We start from the raw sequence: 20,213 nt of genomic DNA, 5'->3' as shown, positions 1-20,213 counted from the left end.
ACTGTCCTCAAAACCTTTGAGCTCTTGATCCAGGGAGTAGTTAACTACCAAGACCCAAATAGTTAATTGAGTTTCTAATAACTGATAATCATCTACCAGTACCTGAAAGAAAGACATTTAGGCCAGTGCTTTGCATCACTGTTCACAGTGACAAATTCTTTTTATCACAATGAAATTGTCAAATTTTTTTAATATATTGGCTCTACTCACCCAATTTACCCATGCTTGAGAAAGTATAATCAACCAGCCAAGCAAAAGAAGCAAGCATGAAAACTTTCTCCATCCTAATATTCTAAAACTATCCTTAATTGCTTATACTGTTCTTGGTAAGATCTAGTTGATATGTTTACTAACTGTAGTCTATTTGTTCTGGGTCGTAAAATTTTACCCTTTTTTATTTTTTATTTTTTAAACATTCAGACTCTTCTGTGATTGTTTTTCTTTTTTCCTGGCCTATTTCATTCTACTGTGTCTAGTAAATAAAGTCATAAAGCTAGAGAACTATTGAACTCTAGAGGAATTAGGCTAGATTTTCCAGAATAGTTATATAGCTTTCTAAGATAGGCAGTAAGGTCAACTTGTGTGTAAGATTTTAAAAACATGTGAACAAAAATATGGCTGAACTAAATCATTTTTCCTACCTTGTTATAGACCATTCAGGGGACTGCCAGTTTACTTTGTGTATTCTCAGAGCATAAGCATTACTGTTTAAAGATCTTCTATGGTTGGTTACTTGCTGATTTAAAAAGCCAATCATGGAACTTTTAAGTTGTTAATTTTGTAAAATTTAATGTTAGCTCAAGCTATTGACTCGAGGCCTGTGGGATATTTGTCCCCAGAATTATTATTTGGAAGACCCCTACTCTGTTTAAAATGCAATAAACTTATTCATGAGAATGGAAAAAAGAAAGCCTAATAACCATCATCCCCTTTTTCTTTTTCCTGAATTTGGTATAGCTAAGAAAGCCAAATGAATATGAATAATGAAGTAAAAATGAGATATACGTGTGTGTGTACGTGTGTATATATTTATATTTCCATTCTGTTTTTCTCAGTACCTGACACACAGTAGGCATCCAATGTTAGGATGAATCTACCAAATTTTATTAGATGTTTTTGGCTTGCTGTAGTTTCTATTTATTTGGTTTTCATAATGTAGTTATGCAAAATTACTTTCTCTGTTAAGCCTAATTGTATTTGTCTCTATTTTAAAACTTTTCTTTCTCATTGTGGTAAATTTATCTTTCCGTACATGCCAAAGGAAATGGCTCTATGAGAAGAATGATATTTAAAAAATAATAGTAAACATATCTGAGTAATTCAAGTCTGGCATTGCTATGGTTTCCCTTCATTTATACTTCAGCTCCTCTATCCCATTCCATTTCACCTAACCCTTTAAGAAGTACTTTCAAAAATTGTGTGTGTGTGTGTGTGTGTTTTAATGAAAACAATCTTAAACGAAGTTACCCATTTTGTCTGAGAATCAGGAAATTTGCTGAATGATCCCCAGCAAACTTTGTTTTAACAAAACCACTGGATTTAATCATTGTATTTAAAGGATACTCAAGAAATTTTCACCCGTGAACCCTACCTCTGTTTAGTTCTAAGGGGCTTAGTATAATTGGGTCTACAAAGGAAATATAGGAGAGGATCTGTGGTCCTCCCCACTGTTAGTAGTATTGTTAAGAGCATGGAGTATTTGGCCAGCAGTTAGGGTGATCAACCTTATAGAGAGCCAACCAGGAAACAGCACTACCAGATCAAAAAATATACGTAATATGCAATAAGTAATTATGCACCTATGTGTTATTACTACTTAAAAGTGACAATTAGAAGTATTTAATGCTAATTAATAGTAGTGCTAATAGTGTGAATACCTATAACAATATTTTTTAAATGCTTCTTTCCATCCTCTGATACAGCAAAGTCTCTATTGAATATTTAAAATTTCAGGCTATATTATTGCACATTTTATAAATGTGAGAATTAAATAAGTTAGTACAACAAAATAATTAAACAGATATGACCTATATTTAATAAAAATAACTATGATATGTTTTTTCTATGTGCATTTTTCATTTTTTTTAATAGAGTTAAAACTGAATATAGTCAAAAGTAAAATTCACTTTGACCTGAAGTTCTGATCTTATCAAGCCCATATTACATTGATTCCTGGTGTCAATCCAATAGATGACATCAAAATAAATATCTTCTCAACAAAAGTGTTCAGCATGGAGTACTTAGGATTTTAATTAATAGCTTTACTTAGTAGCTTTTTAGAGTTGTAGGAATTAGTTCCCAGCTCTCCAGAAATGCCCATCCACTTTGTATGTACAGGCTTGTTTTGGTAAACCAGCTGTTTGTCAATTTGTTCGTTTGCATCTGTGAATTCATCATATGAGCTGTCCATGTCCAAAATGTTCATGATTTATAAACATTTCCAAGCACATTGGATGTCAGCATAAGCTTAAACACTATCAGGGATGATGGTTTTAGAGCACTGAAATAGTTGTACTTTATGAAGTGAAGACTGGATCCCAAGCAAGTTATAGTTTTAATAAAGAAATGATAAAGCCCTGTTAACATGACTGTCCTTTTCTGATGACAATTTTTTTGTAAACAGTCTTAAATCCCCAAAATAAATTATGTTTTTCACTGTAAGGATTTTTTTGTTCTAACCTACACAGAAGTCCATGCAACTCAGGTAGAATAAGTTCATCTTTTTCCAGGTTCCCTATAGCCTCTTCAGAGCTCATCAAACAGTTTTAGAGAAACATATAAATGTGTCTTATTGTAATATTTTTCTCCATTCTCATCTGTCATATATTTCAGAGTTAGAGAAAGACATTTTTCTTGTCCCACACTTTGGAAATATGATTTTACAGAAGGTCAGTATTTTAACATCTTGTCTATGGCCAGCCCCAGTAATAGCCATCTTGAAGGCACATGTCTCAGGAGACTATCATCTTCCATTTCTAGAAAGTTAAAAGGCTCATTAAGTACTTCTACACTGTCAGTCGCTGTTAGACTGAGGAACAAGTCCTGAGAGCAGGTGAGGGGATTAAGAGACGGGGTCAGGAGGGTGGTGTACAAGCACACACACTTTATTTCCCATCAAAACTCTTTTTTTTTTTTTTTTTTTTTTTTTTTTTTCAAAACTCTTTTTATAGATTGCAGTAGGCAATACATGTTTTTGTTAAAATCACAAGACAGAATCATCGGACAGTATTTCCTTAATGTTGAAGTTATAGTACAAAACATTCTGCGAACCAAAATATAAACATGCGTGAGAACAGACTGTGATTGCCAAAACATGCCAAGGACAAACTATAGTTAGAGAAACCGCAAGCAACCTCATGGGCCAAGACTCATACCTTCTCTAATAACTCTTTCGGGTCCTGTCAAGAATTAAGCAGGACTTTGCCATGCTTTAAGCTGCAAGGACTGTGTCAGCTTGCAGCTGGTTCCCGACACTACACATTTTGAAGAAACTGAAAAGTGACCAAATAATTTCATTATGAAACCTCATTATTGCAGGTAAGCACATCACATTCCTTTTTAGCAGCCTTGCCTACAAGGTGTACAGCACATTTAGTGGGTAAGAACTGTTCATTTTCTTTTGTAAGAAGTTTATAGGCTGAATGGCATTTTCCAAAATTTACATTTGCACTGTCCATCAAATATGCAGATAGATGAGCAAAGTCTAGTTTATATATGGACAAGGTTATCAACAGTCTTTTGTTTCGTGTCTTCTGAAGTTTAATCAAAACCTTTATGGAAATCAAGAAGACAATTTGAAACTCCATTTTTCAAATCAAAATGCATAAGAGCTGGGGGAAACATTATTTTGTTGCTATGATCCAACACTTCATTTTATATACTTTAGAAAGCATGATCTGACAGAATCAGCTCTACACTGTAAGGAAGCAAACCATTGGTTATCAAAATTTCTCCTTTTATTTACCCATAGGACGTTTCAGTTGCAACCTCTGAATCAGGAAAAGTAACTTTACTCAGGTGCAAAAACAAATAAAGGGAAGAAAGCAATAATACATGTTTATTCTCTTGGAATACTCAGGCTTACTCCACTACCATTAATTTCAACTGAACATTGGTACCTTTTGAGGGGAGGTTTAAAAAAAACCATAAAACAAAAAAACCCACTTTTTATCCTACAAAAACTTGCCTGTCTTATACTAGATTTGTGAGATTCAACCTCCATACGCACATTCACAGTCTTCTCATGCCTGGTCCCAAATTCATTTCCACATTTTGTGTAGTATGCTTTGTTTTGGTTATCTCTCTAATCTAATTTCATGTATCCTTCCATGTATCTTTAAAATAACACAGTTGTTTAGCATTCCTTTTCAGTATTGTCATGTTATTATATTATATTGTTCTCAGTTTCATCAATGAACTCTTAGAAAACAGTCACAATAGTAACAATGTTAAAAATTAATTTAGCACAATCTTGGTACAAAGCACAACAGTTAATCCAAAGTCAAAGAGAAATTTAGGATCACAAGACCCTGAAGTTGCATACTTAGGTTTCATGACTCAGAATAATACAACAATGTCTGATTCTCTACTAGGAACTGCAAATCATGGTTTCCAGCATCAGTAGTCAGGGAAAAGAATAGCAGTAGTCACTAAGGAAGGTGGATATTCAGTGCCACAGACATTTGATACTAAAAATAGTGTTGCTTCCAGCCTCTATTTTCTAGACTTCCAGCCTCTATTTTCTAGACTATCATATGGATTTTGTACTTTTCTTTCAAACTTCTGAACCCATCTCTGATCTCTCGAATAGTTTCATGTCTGGGAGAGGATTTTCGCAGGATAGAAAAATTTAATGCTAAAACTAAGACATTCCTGAGCAAACCTGGATAGTTGGTCACGCTACCATTAATACTATATCTACTGCATTACTAGTTGAATGATCTGGGGTAAATTACTTACCTGTGGCTTCAGTTTTTTCATCTGTAAATTGGAAATAATAATAGTATCACATCACAGTGTTTTATAGGACTAAGTGACAACCCTAATAACATAGATAAGCACTTCTAAAAGAAACTGATATTTTGAAAGTTATGTGTTAGCTATCATCATCATCATTATTATCATCATCACCATTATCATCATCACTGTACTTAACTCAGAAATGTTAAAGATGAAATTTTCTATCTTCCCAGCTTCATTTTCTACCCTCACCCCAGATACTCCTAAAATCTTTTTCTTATTTACTGCTTGATTACTTCATTTACTTTAAAAATTTCTAATTGGTTAGTAATTGTTTTTTGTTTATCAACTTTACTTTTTAAAAACCTATATCTGTATTTAATTCTCAACTACTGTAAGATACTTAGTTTCCACATTTTCTACTATTTCCTTTTCTGTTTCCTCTATTAAGGTAGTTGTGAATCTGGTTCACCAAATATGGTGAGATTAAAAATTTTTTTTTTCAATTCAAAGCAAGAAAACTTCAAATAACTTAGAGTATACAACGCTGTGCTTCTGAAACCAAAGAGATATTCTGAATAAGTTCTCTTGAATTCAAAGGATAGTTGGATATGAATATTTTTGTGTGCATTTACTTGCCAGTGGTTCTCTCTCAGCAATTAAAGCTTGAAAATATTTGACTGATTTTTTTTTCAACTTGATACAAATTTGGAAATTATTGCTGAGTTATTTTGGCTAACTTGCTATAAAAATCATAAGAAATGCATTCATATCATTCTTCTTACTGTTACTCAACTTTGACCTTCATCCTATTACTGCAAAGAGAATTCTAATTTCTTCAGACCACTGAGCCCTTTATTTTCCCAAGCATTCGTGTGGTGACCTATGTGTTTGATGATCTGTTAGAGCAATGCAAGAAACTTATTTCACAGAGTTCTTACCACATTTATCAGAAAATAGGCCTTTCATAACCCTACTAGCTTCAGTGAAATTCCTGAATCAAAGCAACGCCTTATGCTGATGTGATACATTGGTAGCAAAGTGAGTGCTCCTACATTTGCAAAGAAGAAAAAATAAAACTCATTTAGCTATATTACAAGTATTTCAGAACAAGATATGTTTAAGAGGCAATTTAAAAATCATATTATTATGCCTTAACAACTCTGACTCAACATTAAAATAATACATTTTAATGCAGAAAGTAAAATAGTTCTTGAAAATTACTGCCCACAATTAATAATTATTATAGGGTGATTGTTCAAGCAATGTCTGGAAAATGCAACTTTCTAAGATTATAAAAAAGCCAAAAACATCCAGAGGGGTTCAGAATTAATTCATATAGTATGTGTATCTGGAAATATACAATATATCTGGAAATACTTAGGCAGTTAAAATGGAAAACATTTCAAAATCTATTTCTCCATCTTGTTTGCTGACAAGATGCTTTTTAGACAATAAAGTTAGAAATATCAAGATTTACATAAAGATCTTAGTGTACGCAGGTTGAGTTATTTTTAAATCATGAAGCAGAAGTCACATTTCCCTATTCCATGAATTTGGGCTTAGTTTCATTAAATGTACCTATTGGTATATTTGAGGGTTTTATACTGACAGAGTGAGTTTCACAAAACATCATTGTTTAAGCCACCTTTTTTTCCTTCATTGTGGTACTCACCCCTTTTGTGGTATTTGAATTACTCAGTAACCCCACAGTGACAGGACAAAGCAGATTCATTGAGGTGAAAATAAAAGGAAAAATCAGAAACTTTCTCTAGCTTTTACAAAATATCTGGCATTTCATATGTGAATGTAAGCTTCACAGGAAGCCTGAAAAATGAGTATTGTTTTCATAAAAATTTCTTTCTGGAGTGGATAGAGTCAATGAATTTCCTGAAAGTATATTCTGATGAATCATTCTGTCGTTCTGCTTGTAGATTTTCTCTCACAGCTCCCCATCTTCTTTAAGAAATTAATTTCCTTGAAGTTTATGATTCTTTATTTTTCTAATTTTTATTGGTGTATAACTGATTTACAATATCATGTTAGTTTCAGGTATACAACAAAGTGAATCTGTTTTATCTCTATGTGTATGAAGTATCTGATACTTTAAAGGGTAAGTAGTTGTTCAAGTTGTCCAATTGCAAAATTGGAGTGACAAGGTTAAATCCACATCTTCAGACTCTAATCATACTTACTCTGCAGTCCTCTTACTTCCACACATTTTAAGATATTATGGTGTAACGACCTCCTCATTCTCCAGCTTTAATTTTCTTTATCTTTTACTGAAGATTTTAGAGCAGGTAGTTTATGAACCAAAGAACCCCAAAGATTGCAATGGGCAGCATGATACAACTTTTAGTTTATCATCTAAATCCATTGCAGAAGTGGGGTGGGTAATTAAAGAGAGATTCATTTATTCAGTTCACACATTAATTGTGCATCCACTCTATGTGAGGCAGCTTTCTAGGATCTGGGGATACATTGGTGATAAAACAACTTATTCTCTTGCAGAGTACTTTCTAGTAAAGGCCACAGATGATGAACAAGAATTTTTTTTTTTTAAATTTTATTGGAGTATAGTTGATTTACAATGTTGTGTTAACTTCAGGGGTACATTAAAGTGAATCAGTTATACATATACATATATCCTCCCTTTTTTAGATTCTTTTCCCATATAGGCCATTACACAGTATTGAATAGAGTTCCTTGTGCTATACAGTAGGTTCTAGACTATGTATTTTATTAATATTTCTTGTTTATGTAGAAAACATAAATAAGATATATTAATAAAATATATAGTCTAGGTAAATGTTAAGAGGAAAAAAAATTCAGGAAAAGTAATAGAGAGTCAGAGTGGGTAAATGATGTTTGCAATTTTAGATGAGGTGATTCAGAAAAACTCTGTGAGAAGGTGACATTTGAATGAAGAACTGAAGGAAGTTAGCAAGTAAGTCACACAGCTATTTTTTGGAAGAGAATTCCAGACCAAGGGAACATCAAGTACAAAGTCTCTGAGGCTGGAATGTGCTGGATGTTTTCAAAGGCTAGAGGAGGCCAACTGGGGTAGAGTGAACTGAATGAAGGGGAGAATAGGAAATGTTTCACAGGACTGCAGATCTTATAGGACATTGTAGACCTTTGTAAAGACTTTGTTTTTTACTTCTATTGAGGTAGGAGACATTGGATGCCTCCATCAATGAATCTTATTATCTGGCTTGTATTTAAAGAGAATCTCTCCATCTTGTTGAACAGAGAGGAAAGGGGGAATGGATGAGGGTCAAATTAGGGAGATCATTTAGGAGGCTGTTTAAAAAAAAATCAGGTAGCTCTAACCAATTTGGTGCAATTGAGGTAAGGAGCAGCTGTCAGATAGAAGACAGGAGCTACAAGGTTTCTTGATGGATTAAGAGTAATGTGTGAAAAACAGGAATCAATATGACTCTTAAGTTCTTGGCCAGAACACTTCAAATAACGAAGTTGCTGTTTACCGAAATGAGGAAAACCGAGGGAAGAGTAGATTTGGGAGTGGGGGGTGGGAGTGGAGGGAGAACCAGGATAAGAAGGGACTCAGTTTTGAACATGTAATGTTTGATATTGATACTTTTTAAAATCCAGTGGGGATTAAATGGATACTAAAACTATACTGATGTAAGAGGGTTCAGCTCTTAGACATTTGGTTTAAGTGGAGTAGTGTTATTATATCCATTCAAAAACACATATTTATTAATCATTTTTTATGTGTCAAGCCCAATACTAAGTGCTAGGATATAATAATAAGATATAAGACTAATAAGATCTCAAGTCACATAATGGTATATAGTTCATGTCAGGGGTGATTGAGTTATAGAGTACTCAAAACGTGGAACCTTGGAAATAGGAATACTTGATCCATTATCACATTGTTAAAACTATACCTAGGAGTTTTATTCAGTTGACCATCCTCTTGAAGGGGGGTTGGTTTTTATCAGGGCTTGGCCTCCTGAAAGTTCTGTTATGACAGACTATTATAAAGAAGGCTAAATTCATAGGTCTTGTTAGCATTTAGTGTCCATTGTTCTTTTTCTTTCATCTTACTGATAAAATTCAAGTGGTGAGTTATATTCGATCACAGTATAATACATATAAGGTAGTTGGTGTTTATGTTTTCTGAACTAGACAGTAATACCTGAAAGATGATTACTAATTAATTGCTAGACTTTTTTGTTCTTTCTTTGAGCGTTATGTACTTTTTGTACTGTTGTTTTGACATTTGGTGTTCTTCTCTTAATAACTCTGCATGGGGTTTTTGAAAGACCTACAAAGGCACTGAGTAAAGTCAATACATTTCTAATAATGCAACTACCCAGGAAAAGCCGGAGTTATTTGGTTTCTTTTTTTTTTTTTTTCTTTCTTTTTTAGTGTTTTAGGTCTTTAGGATATATTTGAGAATGTATTATACCTGCCATTATGGAAGACTGCTGTGCTGAACGCTGGTGCTTGATACTCAATTACAGCATCTTTCCTTTGAGTCAAAGAAGAGAGCAAATAGCCCTCTGTTCAGGGAACCGGGTAGCACTAACCACTCTCCACTCTCCAATAGTAAAAGTAATTTAAGCTATCAGAGACCCAACACTACTTTAGCAGTGTCCCCTGGAGAACAAAGCAGTTAAAGCAAAATTTCATGTGGTTTTCTTTCATGATTTGAGCTCCTTCCGAGAAATACATCTAGAGTTATGCAGGAATAGTTTGAAACTGTTTCATTGACAGTGTCCTAGCAGAGTTCTTTATCAGATAACAACTGTGAAGTTGTATCTAGCAATATGCGAAGTGCTGTGATTCAGGTTACAGCATGGTGGCTCACTTGTAAGGAGAATATCCACATTCAGAATAATCTTTGTATGAAGTTTATATAAAACATAAAGGTACAAAGTTTGAATAAAAACAAAAATAGAAAACCTGGATACTTATGTATTTTTTTAAGGTGAGCTAACAATGTGGGAGACAACTAAATGTAGTAACTTCCATCCTAAAACAAAAATCAATGTATATGATCTATACAGTTGTAAAAGATGTCAATTAGAAACACATATCTTTGTTTTCAACTAAAAAATTTCCCATGCACATGTCATGCTTTCACTACTTATGCATATATCCATAAAATCAATGTCATTGATTTGTGTCATTTAAAATTTTACATAAACGGTATCATACTGTATAGATACTTCTGCCACTTGCATTTTTTAAAACCTAATATTAGATTTTTGAGAAGTATCTATGTTTGTGACTATAAATCTAGAACATTGATTTTCTACTCCTCTTTTGAATATCATTCCATAAATATCAACCATTATTTATGTATTCCCCTACTGTTGGAAGTTAGGTCTTTAAGAATTTTCAAGAAACCTAGGAAGAAAAGAGGAATTGACAGTCATAGACAATTTCTCGATTCTGCTCCAACATGTTGGCACACCGATGTGTTGGGCTACCATACATTCTAAAGCTTCACAAAAGTGGTTTCGGACGGAGGCAAACTACCATAGAGTAGAAATGGAGTTTTGAATCTTAGAACAGAGACAGAAATGAGATAGTGGACAAACCAAGGAACATGGCAGGTATGGAACTCACAGGACTGTAACAGAGCCACATAATGTAGTTTCAGTGTGGAAGTTTTCATGAGCATATTTCTTTTTCATGGCTCTACTATCTCTTTTGGGCTGCTATCAGGTATAGTAATTCTGAATACTTATTTTCCATCTGTGTATAACAGGTTCTATTCATGCAAAACCTTTCAGGGATCAAACTTCTTGATCTCCTTAAGCCATTCAATATGAATATAAATCCAGTGACTATCCTCATTCTTTTATATTTTCCACTAAATAAATGGTACACATATGTGGCTGTCCGTCAGAATTAACTGGGGATCTTTATAAAATTACATACTTCTATGAACTCAACCTTGGAAATTCTGATAAAGGATTTAGAGGACAGAGGAATTGTATTTTTTTTTATAAAAATACTTCAGTGATTCAAATAAATTTCAGTTGTGATACCACTTTCCTAACTGTATAACTTAATTTTTATATAGAGTATTCCCTAGCAAGAGTTGTAAAAATATTAACCTAAAAATGTGATGTGGGGTAGAAAAACGAAAAGCTTTACCTTGAAATCTTTGGCCAGAATTAAGTTGATATGCTTCAGCTGAAAATGTACATAGTTGAAAATGTACAACTGAAAATGTAGATAGCTAAGAAAGGTGCAAACACTATTGACAAACTGATTTACACCTCACAGAAAAGATAAAATGCTTTACCTGTGGATTAGAAAACCCAAATACTTAAGTTATCTTATTCATTGCATGTGTGGAGGATATTTAGTACATTATTAAAATCATGCTTCATGAAAACAGGCCCTTATAAACTTTGTAGTTGGTTATGCATAATTGCAACTTACGGCTTTTCTATTGTGTTTCCAGCACAGTGATGCGGTCCATGACCTACTTCTGGATGTGATCACATGGGTTGGAATTTTGCTGTCCCTTGTTTGTCTCCTGATTTGCATCTTCACATTTTGCTTTTTCCGTGGGCTCCAGAGTGACCGTAACACCATCCATAAGAACCTCTGCATCAGCCTTTTTGTAGCAGAACTGCTCTTCTTGATCGGGATCAACCGAACAGATCAACCAGTAAGCAATTTATTTTGGTATTAGAAAAGAAGTTCTCCACTTACAGCTTTCCAATACACAAAATATTCTTGTTTGAAAGTCCTCTCTTCCAGTTGTCTAAGATAGTTACTAATTTTGAGATCTTATTCCCTTTTTCATGTCCATTGTCATAAAGAAGCAGTGAATATGTGGATGTATGAATGTACATTTCTTCAGAAATTCTGTTCAAAAACTTGCCTTTCTAAAGAACTGTGTTTCTTCATTAGTCTTTTTCTTTAATTTTTTTAATCACAAAGCTGAATATTGAGAAAACTTAAATCATTTGGGGAATGGAGGAGTATCTTTTCCAACATGTAATTGTTATTCTTTGAAGTTTATAATATTTTTTTTTAAAAAACACTGGAAATTATATTGAAAACTGCATGGCTAACATGAGTTGGTTTTTTTTTTTTTAATCTTTTTTTTTTAACATCTCTATTGGAGTATAATTACTTTACAATGGTGTGTTAGTTTCTGCTTTATAACAAAGTGAATCAGCTATACATATACATATATCCCCATATCTCCTCCTTCTTGCATCTCCCTCCCACCCTCCCTATCCCACCCCTCTAGGTGGTCACAAAGCACTGAGCTGATCTCCTTGTGATATGTGGCTGCTTCCCACTAGCTATCTATTTTACATTTGGTAGTATATATTAAGTCCATGCCACTTTCGCACTTAGTCCCAGACTACCCTTCCCCCTCCCCATGTCCTCAAGCCCATTCTCTACATCTGCATCTTTATTCCTGTCCTACCCCTAGGTTCTTCAGACCTTTTTTTTGTTGTTTTAGATTCCATAAGCATGTGTTAACATACGGTATTTGTTTTTCTCTTTCTGACTTACTTCACTCTGTATGACCGACTCTAGGTCCATCCACCTCATTACAAATATGTCAATTTCATTTCTTTTTATGGCTGAGTAATATTCCATTGTATATATGTGCCACATCTTCTTTATCCATTCATCTGTCGATGGACACTTTGGTTATTTCCATGTCCTGTCTATTGTAAATAGAGCTGCAATGAACATTGTGGCACATGACACTTTTTGAATTATGGTTTTCTCATTGTGTATGCCATTAGTGGGATTGCTGGGTCGTATTGTAGTTGTATTTTTAGTTTTTTAAGGAACCTCCATACTGTTCTCCATAGTGGCTGTATCAATTTACATTCCCACCATTAGTGCAAGAGGGTTCCCTTTTCTCCACACCCTCTCCAGCATTTATTGTTTCTAGATTTTTTGGTGATGGCCATTCTGACCGGTGTGAGGTGATACCTCATTGTAGTTTTGATTTGCATTTCTCTAATGATTAGTGACGGTGAGCATCCTTTCATGTGTTTGTTGGCAATCTGTATGTCTTCTTTGGAGATACGTCTATTTAGGTCTTTTGCCCATTTTTGGATTGGGTTGTTTGTTTTTTTGATATTGAGATGCATGAGCTGCTTGTATATTTTGGAGATTAATCCTTTGTCAGTTGCTTCATTTGCAAATATTTTTTCCCATTCTGAGGGCTGTCTTTTCGTCTTGCTTATGGTTTCCTTTGCTTTGCAAAAGCTTTTAAGTTTCATTAGGTCCCATTTGTTTATTTTTGTTTTTTATTTCCATTTCTCTAGGAGGTTGGTCAAAAAGGATCTTGCTATGATTTATGTTGTAAAGTGTTCTGCCTATGTTTTCCTCTAAGAGTTTTATAGTGTCTGGCCTTACATTTAGGTCTTTAATCCATTTTGAGTTTATTTTTGTGTATGGTGTTACGGAATGTTCTAATTTCATTCTTTTACATGTAGCTGTCCAGTTTTCCCAGCACCACTTATTGAAGAGGCTGTCTTTTCTCCATTGTATATCCTTTCCTCCTTTATCAAAAATAAGCTGACCATATGTGCATGGGTTTATCTCTGGGATTTCTATCCTGTTCTATTGATCTATATTTCTATTTTTGTGCCCGTACCATAAAGTCTTGATTACTGTAGCTTTGTAGTATAGTCTGAAGTCCAGGAGCCTGATTCCTCCAGCTCTGTTTTTGTTTCTCAAGATTGCTTTGGCTAGTCTGGGTCTTTTGTGTTTCCATACAAATTGTGAAATTTTTGTTCTAGTTCTGTGAAAAATGCCATTGGTAGTTTGATAGGGATTGCATTGAATCTGTAGATTGCTTTGGGTAGTGTAGTCATTTTCACAATGTTGATTTTTCCAATCCAAGAACATGGTATATCTCTCCATCTCTTTGTATCGTCTTTAATTTCTTTCATCAGTGTCTTATAGTTTTCTGCATACAGGTCTTTTGTCTCCTTAGGTAGGTTTATTCCTAGGTATTTTATTCTTTTTATTGCAATGGTAAATTAGGGTGTTTCCTTAATTTCTTATTCAGATTTTTCATTATTAGTGTATAGGAGTGCACGAGATTTCTGTGCATTAATTTTGTATCCTGCTACTTTACCAAATTCATTGATTAGCTCTAGTAGTTTTCTGGCAGCATCTTTAGGATTCTCTATGTATAGAATCATGTCATCCGCAAATAATGACAGCTTTACTTCTTCTTTTCCGATTTGGATTCCTTTTATTTCTTTTTCTTCTCTGATTGCTGTGGCTAAAAATTCCAAAACTATGTTGAATAATAGTGGTGAGAGTGGACAACCTTGTTGTGTTCCTGATCTTAGTGGAAATGATTTCAGTTTTTCACCATTGAGAACAATGTTTGCTGTGGGTTTGTCATTTATGGCCTTAATTATGTTGAGGTAGGTTCCCTCTATGCCTACTTTCTGGCGGGTTTTTTTTTTATCATAAATGGGTTTTGAATTTTGTCAAAAGCTTTTTCTCCATCTATTGAGATGATCATATGGTTTTTCCCTTCAATTTGTTAATATGGTTTATCACACTGATTGATTTGCTAGTATTGAAGAATCCTTGCATTCCTGGTATAAACCCCACTTGATCATGGTGTACAACACTTTAATATGCTGTTGGATTCTGTTTGCTAGTATTTTGTTGAGGATTTTTGCATCCATGTTCATCAGTGATATTGGCCTGTAGTTTTCTTTGTTTGTGACATCTTTGTTTGGTTTTGGTATCAGGGTGATGGTGGCCTCATAGAATGTGTTTGGGAGTGTTCCTCCCTCTGCTATATTTTGGAAGAGTTTGAGAAGGGTAGGTGTTAGCTCTTCTCTAAATGTTTGATAGAATTTGCCTGTGAAGCTATCTGGTCCTGGGCTTTTGTTTGTTGGAAGATTTTTTTTTTTTTAATTTTTATTTATTTATTTATTCATTTATTTTTGGCTGTGTTGGGTCTTCGTTTCTGTGCGAGGGCTTTCTCTAGTTGCGGCAAGTGGGGGCCACTCTTCATCGCGGTGCACCGGCCTCTCACTATAGCGGCCTCTCTTGTTGCAGAGCACAGGCTCCAGACGCACAGGCTCAGTAGCTGTGGCTCACGGGCCTAGTCGCTCCGCGGCATGTGGGATCTTCCCAGACCAGGGCTTGAACCCGTGTCTCCTGCATTGGCAGGCAGATTCTCAACCACTGCGCCACCAGGGAAGACCTGTTGGAAGATTTTTAATCACAGTCTCAATTTCAGTGCTTGTTATTCGTCTGTTTATATTATCTATCTCTTCCTGATTCAGTCTCAGAAGGTTGTGCTTTTCTAAGAATTTGTCCATTTCTTCCAGGTTGTCCATTTTATTGGCATATAGTTGCTTGTAGTAATCTCTCATGATCTTTTGTATTTCTGCAGTGTCAGTTGCTACTTCTCCTTTTTTATTTCTAATTCTATTGATTTGAGTCTTCTCCCTTTTTTTCTTGATGAGTCTGGTTAATGGTTTATCAATTTTGTTTATCTTCTCAAAGAACCAGCTTTTAGTTTTATTGATCTTTGCTACTGTTCCCTTCATTTCTTTTTTACTTATTTCTGATCTGATTTTATGATTTCTTTCCTTCTGCTAACTTTGGGGTCTTTTTGTTCTGTCTCTAATTGCCTTAGGTATAAGGTTAGGTTGTTTATTTGAGATGTTTCCTGGTTCTTGAGGTAGGATTGTATTGCTATAAACTTCCTTCTTAGAACTGCTTTTGCTGCATCCCATAGGTTCTGGGTCATTGTGTTTTCATTGTCACTGTTTCTAGGTATTTTTTGATTTCCTCTTTGATTTCTTCAGTGATCTCTTGGTTACTAAGTAGTGTATTGTTTAGCCTCCATGTGTTTGTATTTTTTACAGATTTTTCTCCTGTAATTGATATATAATCTCATAACTTTTTGGTCGGAAAAGATACTTGATACAATTTCAATTTTTTTAAATTTACCAAGGCTTGTTTGTGATCCAAGATATGATCTATCCTGGAGACTGTCCCATTAGCATTTGAGAAGAAAATGTATTCTGTTGTTTTTGGGTGGAATGTCCTATAAATATCAATTAAGTCCATCTTGTTTAATATATCATTTAGAGCTTGTGTTTCCTTATTTATTTTCATTTTGGGTGATCTGTCCATAGGTAAAAGTGGGGTGTTAAAGTTCCGTGCTATGATTGTGTTACTGTTGATTTGCCCTTTTATGGCTGTTAGCATTTGCCTTATTTATTGAGGTGCTCCTATGTTGGGTGCATAAATATTTACAATTTTTATATCTTCTTCTTGGATTGATCCCTTGATCATTATGTAGTGTCCTTCTTTGTCTCTTGTAATAGTCTTTGTTTTAAAGTCTATTTTTTCTGATATGAGAATTGCTACTCCAGCTTTCTTTTGATTTCCATTTGCATGGAATATCTTTTTCCATCCCTCACTTTCAGTTGCTAAGTGTCCCTAGGTCTGAAGTGGGTCTCTTGTAGACAGCATATATATCGGTCTTGCTTTTGTATCCATTCAGCCAGTGTATGTCTTTTGGTTGGAGCAATTAATCCATTTACATTTAAGGTAATTATCGATATGTACGTCCTATTACCATTTTCTTAATTATTTTGTGTTTGTTATTGTAGGTCTTTTCCTTCTCTTGTGTTTCCTGCCTAAAGAAGTTCCTTTAGCATTTGTTGGTGGTTTAGTGGTGCTGAATTCTCTTAGCTTTTGCATGTCTGTAATGGTTTTAATTTCTCCATCGAATCTGAATGAGATCCTTGCTGGGTAGAGTAATCTTGGTTGTAGGTTTTTCCCTTTCATCACTTTAAATATATCCTGCCACTCCCTTCTGGCTTGCAGAGTTTCAGCTGTTAACCTTATGGGAATTCCCTTGTATATTATTTGTTGTTTTTCCCCTGCTGCTTTTAATATTTTTTCTTTGTATTTAATTTTTGATAGTTTGATTAATATGGGTCTTGGCTTGTTTCTCTTTGGGTTTATCATGTATGGGACTCTCTGCACTTCCTGGAGGTGATTGACTATTTCCTTTCCCATATTAAGGAAGTTTTCAACTATAATCTCTTCAAATATTTTCTCAGTCCCTTTCTTTTTCTCTTCTTCTTCTGGGACCCCTAAAATTTGAGTGTTGGTGCATTTAATGTTGTCCCAGAGTTGTCTAAGACTGTCCTCAACTCTGTTCATTCTTTTTTCTTTATTCTGCTCTGCAGTAGTTATTTCCACTATTTTATCTTCCAGGGCAGTTATCAGTTCTTCTGCTTCAGTTATAATGCTATTGATTCCTTCTAGAGAATTTTTAATATCATTTATTGTGTTGTTGATCATTGTTTGTTTGCCCTTTAGTTCTTTTAGGTCGTTGTTAAACGTTTCTTGTATTGTCTCCATTTTTTTTCCAAGATTTTGGATCATTTTTACTAGCATTACTCTGAATTCTTTTTCAGGTAGACTGCCTATTTCCTCTTCATTTGTTTGGTCTGGTGGGTTTTTACCTTGCTCCTTCATCTGCTGCATATTTCTCTGTCTTCTCATTTTGCTTAATTTACTGTGTTTGGGGTCTCCTTTTTGCAGGCTGCAGGTTCATAGTTCCCATTGTTTTTGGTGTCTGCCCCCAGTGGCCTGGGTTAGTTCAGTGGGTTGTGTAGGCTTCCTGGTGGAGGGGACTAGTGCCTGTGTTCTGGTGGATGAGGCTGGATCTTGTCTTTCTGATGGGCAGGTCCTCGTTCAATGGTGTCTTTTGGGGTGTCTGTGACCTTATTATGATTTTTGGCAGCCTCTCTGCTAATGGGTGGGGTTGTGTTCCTGTGTTGCTAGTTGTTTGGCATAGAGTGTCCAGCACTGTAGCTTGCTGGTCATTGAGTGGAGCTGGGTCTTAGCATTGAGATAGAGATCTCTGGGAGATTTTCGCCTTTTGATATTACATGGAGCCAGGAAGTCTCTGGTGGACCAATGTCCTGAACTCAGCTCTCCCACCTCAGAGGCACAGGTCTGACACCCGGCTGGAGCACCAAGACCCTGTCAGCCACACGGCTCAAAAGAAAAGGGAGGAAAAAAAAAAGAAATAAATAAAATAAATAAAATAAAATAAAATAAAATAAAATAAAAACGTTATTAAAATAAAAAATAAAAAATAATTATTAAAAATAAAAAAATTCAAAGGTAATAAAAAAAAGAAAGAAAGAAGGAAGAGAGCAACCAAACCAAAAAACAAATCCACCAGTGATAACAAGCGCTAAAAACTGTACTTAAAAAAAAGAAAAAGAAAAACAAACAAACAAACAAAAAAACGGACAGACAGAACCCTAGGACAAATGGTAAAAGCAAAGCTGTACAGAGAAAGTCACACAACGAAGCATACACATACACACTCACAAAAAAGAGAAAAAGGAAAAAAATATATATATCTATATATTAAAAAAAAGGAAGAAAGCAACCAAATCAATAAACAAATCTACCAATGATAATAAACTCTAAATACTAAACTAAGATAAACATAAAACCAGATACAAATTAGAGGCAGAAAGCAAACCCCAAGTCTACAGTTGTTCCCAAAGTCTGCCACCTCAGTTTTGTGATGATTCGTTGTCTATTCATGTATTCCACAGATGCAGGGTACATCAAGTTGATTGTGAAGATTTAATCTGCTTCCCCTGAGGCTGCTGGGAGAGATTTCCCTTTCTCTCCTTTGTTCTCACAGCTCCTGGAGTTCAGCTTTGGATTTGGCCTTGCCTCTGCATATAAGTTGCCTGAGGGCGTCTGTTCTTAGCCCCCACAGGATGGGGTTAAAGGAGCAGCTGATTAGGGGGCTCTGGCTCACTCAGGCTGGGGAGAGCGGAGGTACGGAATGTGGGGCGAGCCTGCGGTGGCAGAGCCTGGAGTGACGTGCAACAGCCTGAGGCGTGCCATGTGTTCTCCTGGGGAAGTTTTCCTTGTTTCACGGGACTCTGGCAGTGGCTCCTGGGAGGGGAGGTGTGGATAGTGACCTGTTCTTGCACATAGGCTTCTTGATGGCTGCAGCAGCAGCCTTAGCGTTGCATGCCCGTCTCTTGGATCTGTGCTGATAGCTGCGGCTCACGACAGTCTCTGGAGCTCGTTTAGGTGGTGCTCTGAATCCCCTCTCCTCGTGCACCCTGAATCAATGGTCTCTTGCCTCTTAGGCAGTTCCAAACTTTCTCCCGGACTCCCTCCAGCCTAGGTGTGGAGCACTAGCCCCCTTCAGGCTGTGTTCACGCCGCCAACCCCAGTCCTCTCCCTGGGATCTGACCTCTGAAGCCCGAGCCTCAGCTCCCAGCCCCCACCTACCCGAGCGGGTGAGCAGACAAGCCTCTCAGGCTGATGAGTGCTGGTTGGCAGTGATCTTCTGTGCAGGAATCTCTCTGCTTTGCCCTCTGCACCACTGTTGCTGCGTTCTTCTCTATGCCTCCAAAGCTTCCCCACCGCCACCCACCGTCTCCGCCAGTGAAGGGGCTTCCTAGTGTGTGGAGACTTTTACTCCTTCACATCTCCCTCCCAGAGGTGCAGGTCCCATCCCTATTCTTTTGTCTCTGTTTCTTCTTTTTTCTTTTGCCCTACCCAGATATGTGGGGAGTTTCTTGCCTTGTGGGAAGTCTGAGGTCTTCTGCCAGCATTCAGTAGGCATTCTGTAGGAGTTGTTCCACATGTAGATCTATTTCTGATGTATTTGTGGGGAGGAAGGTGATCTCCACGTCTTACTCCTCCGCCATCTTGAAGGTCTCCTAACATGAGTTTTTCTAATTGACCTATTTTGGAAAACAGTTCAAACTCAATGTCATTTTTATAATTTATATACTCTTCCCAAATTTTGTTTTACACTTTATATTTTCTCAAGTTCTGTTTACATCTTTAAGTGCTAACTTCGTACTTTATACTTTACTACTAACCACATTTAGCCATATCAAGAAAGGAAGGGACGGAGGGAGAGAGATGGGGAGAGAGGGAGGGAGAGAATGAGGGAGGAAAGGAAGGAGGGAAGGAAAGAAATAGGAAAAAATGAATAGCACTAGCCAACTGTTCTTGATAAACCCAAACAGAAAATATGATCAACAGACAATATCTAATATATTAAACAGACTTTATGCACATTTGTAATTTTTGTGAGGCCCTTTCTACTAACTTAAGATTCATGCACATAACGCAAGTTGGTTCTCATGACTAAAACTGCAAATGAAAATTTTCATTTTTTAGAAGACTTGTAGGCATAATAAATAATTCATTCATTTAATGCTGTTCTC

General features: G+C 35.7%; 1 protein-coding gene across 16 annotated transcripts in view; it reads left to right on the top strand.

Annotated features, from left to right (window-relative positions):
- The window catches only part of ADGRL3 (adhesion G protein-coupled receptor L3), an 859,984-nt gene that overhangs the window by 744,265 nt on the left and 95,506 nt on the right, over window positions 1-20,213 (top strand). For all 16 annotated transcript variants that reach the window (XM_082463707.1, XM_082463718.1, XM_082463716.1 and 13 more), the window contains one exon: window positions 11,411-11,620. In XM_082463707.1, the coding sequence (XP_082319833.1) occupies window positions 11,411-11,620 (210 nt within the window). The remainder of the gene's footprint in view (window positions 1-11,410; window positions 11,621-20,213) is intronic.

This window comes from Balaenoptera physalus (assembly GCF_965194825.1).
Source record: "Balaenoptera physalus genome assembly, chromosome: 5".
In the NCBI taxonomy this organism is placed as follows: Eukaryota; Metazoa; Chordata; class Mammalia; order Artiodactyla; family Balaenopteridae; genus Balaenoptera; species Balaenoptera physalus.
This window is presented reverse-complemented; position numbering and strand designations above follow the sequence as displayed.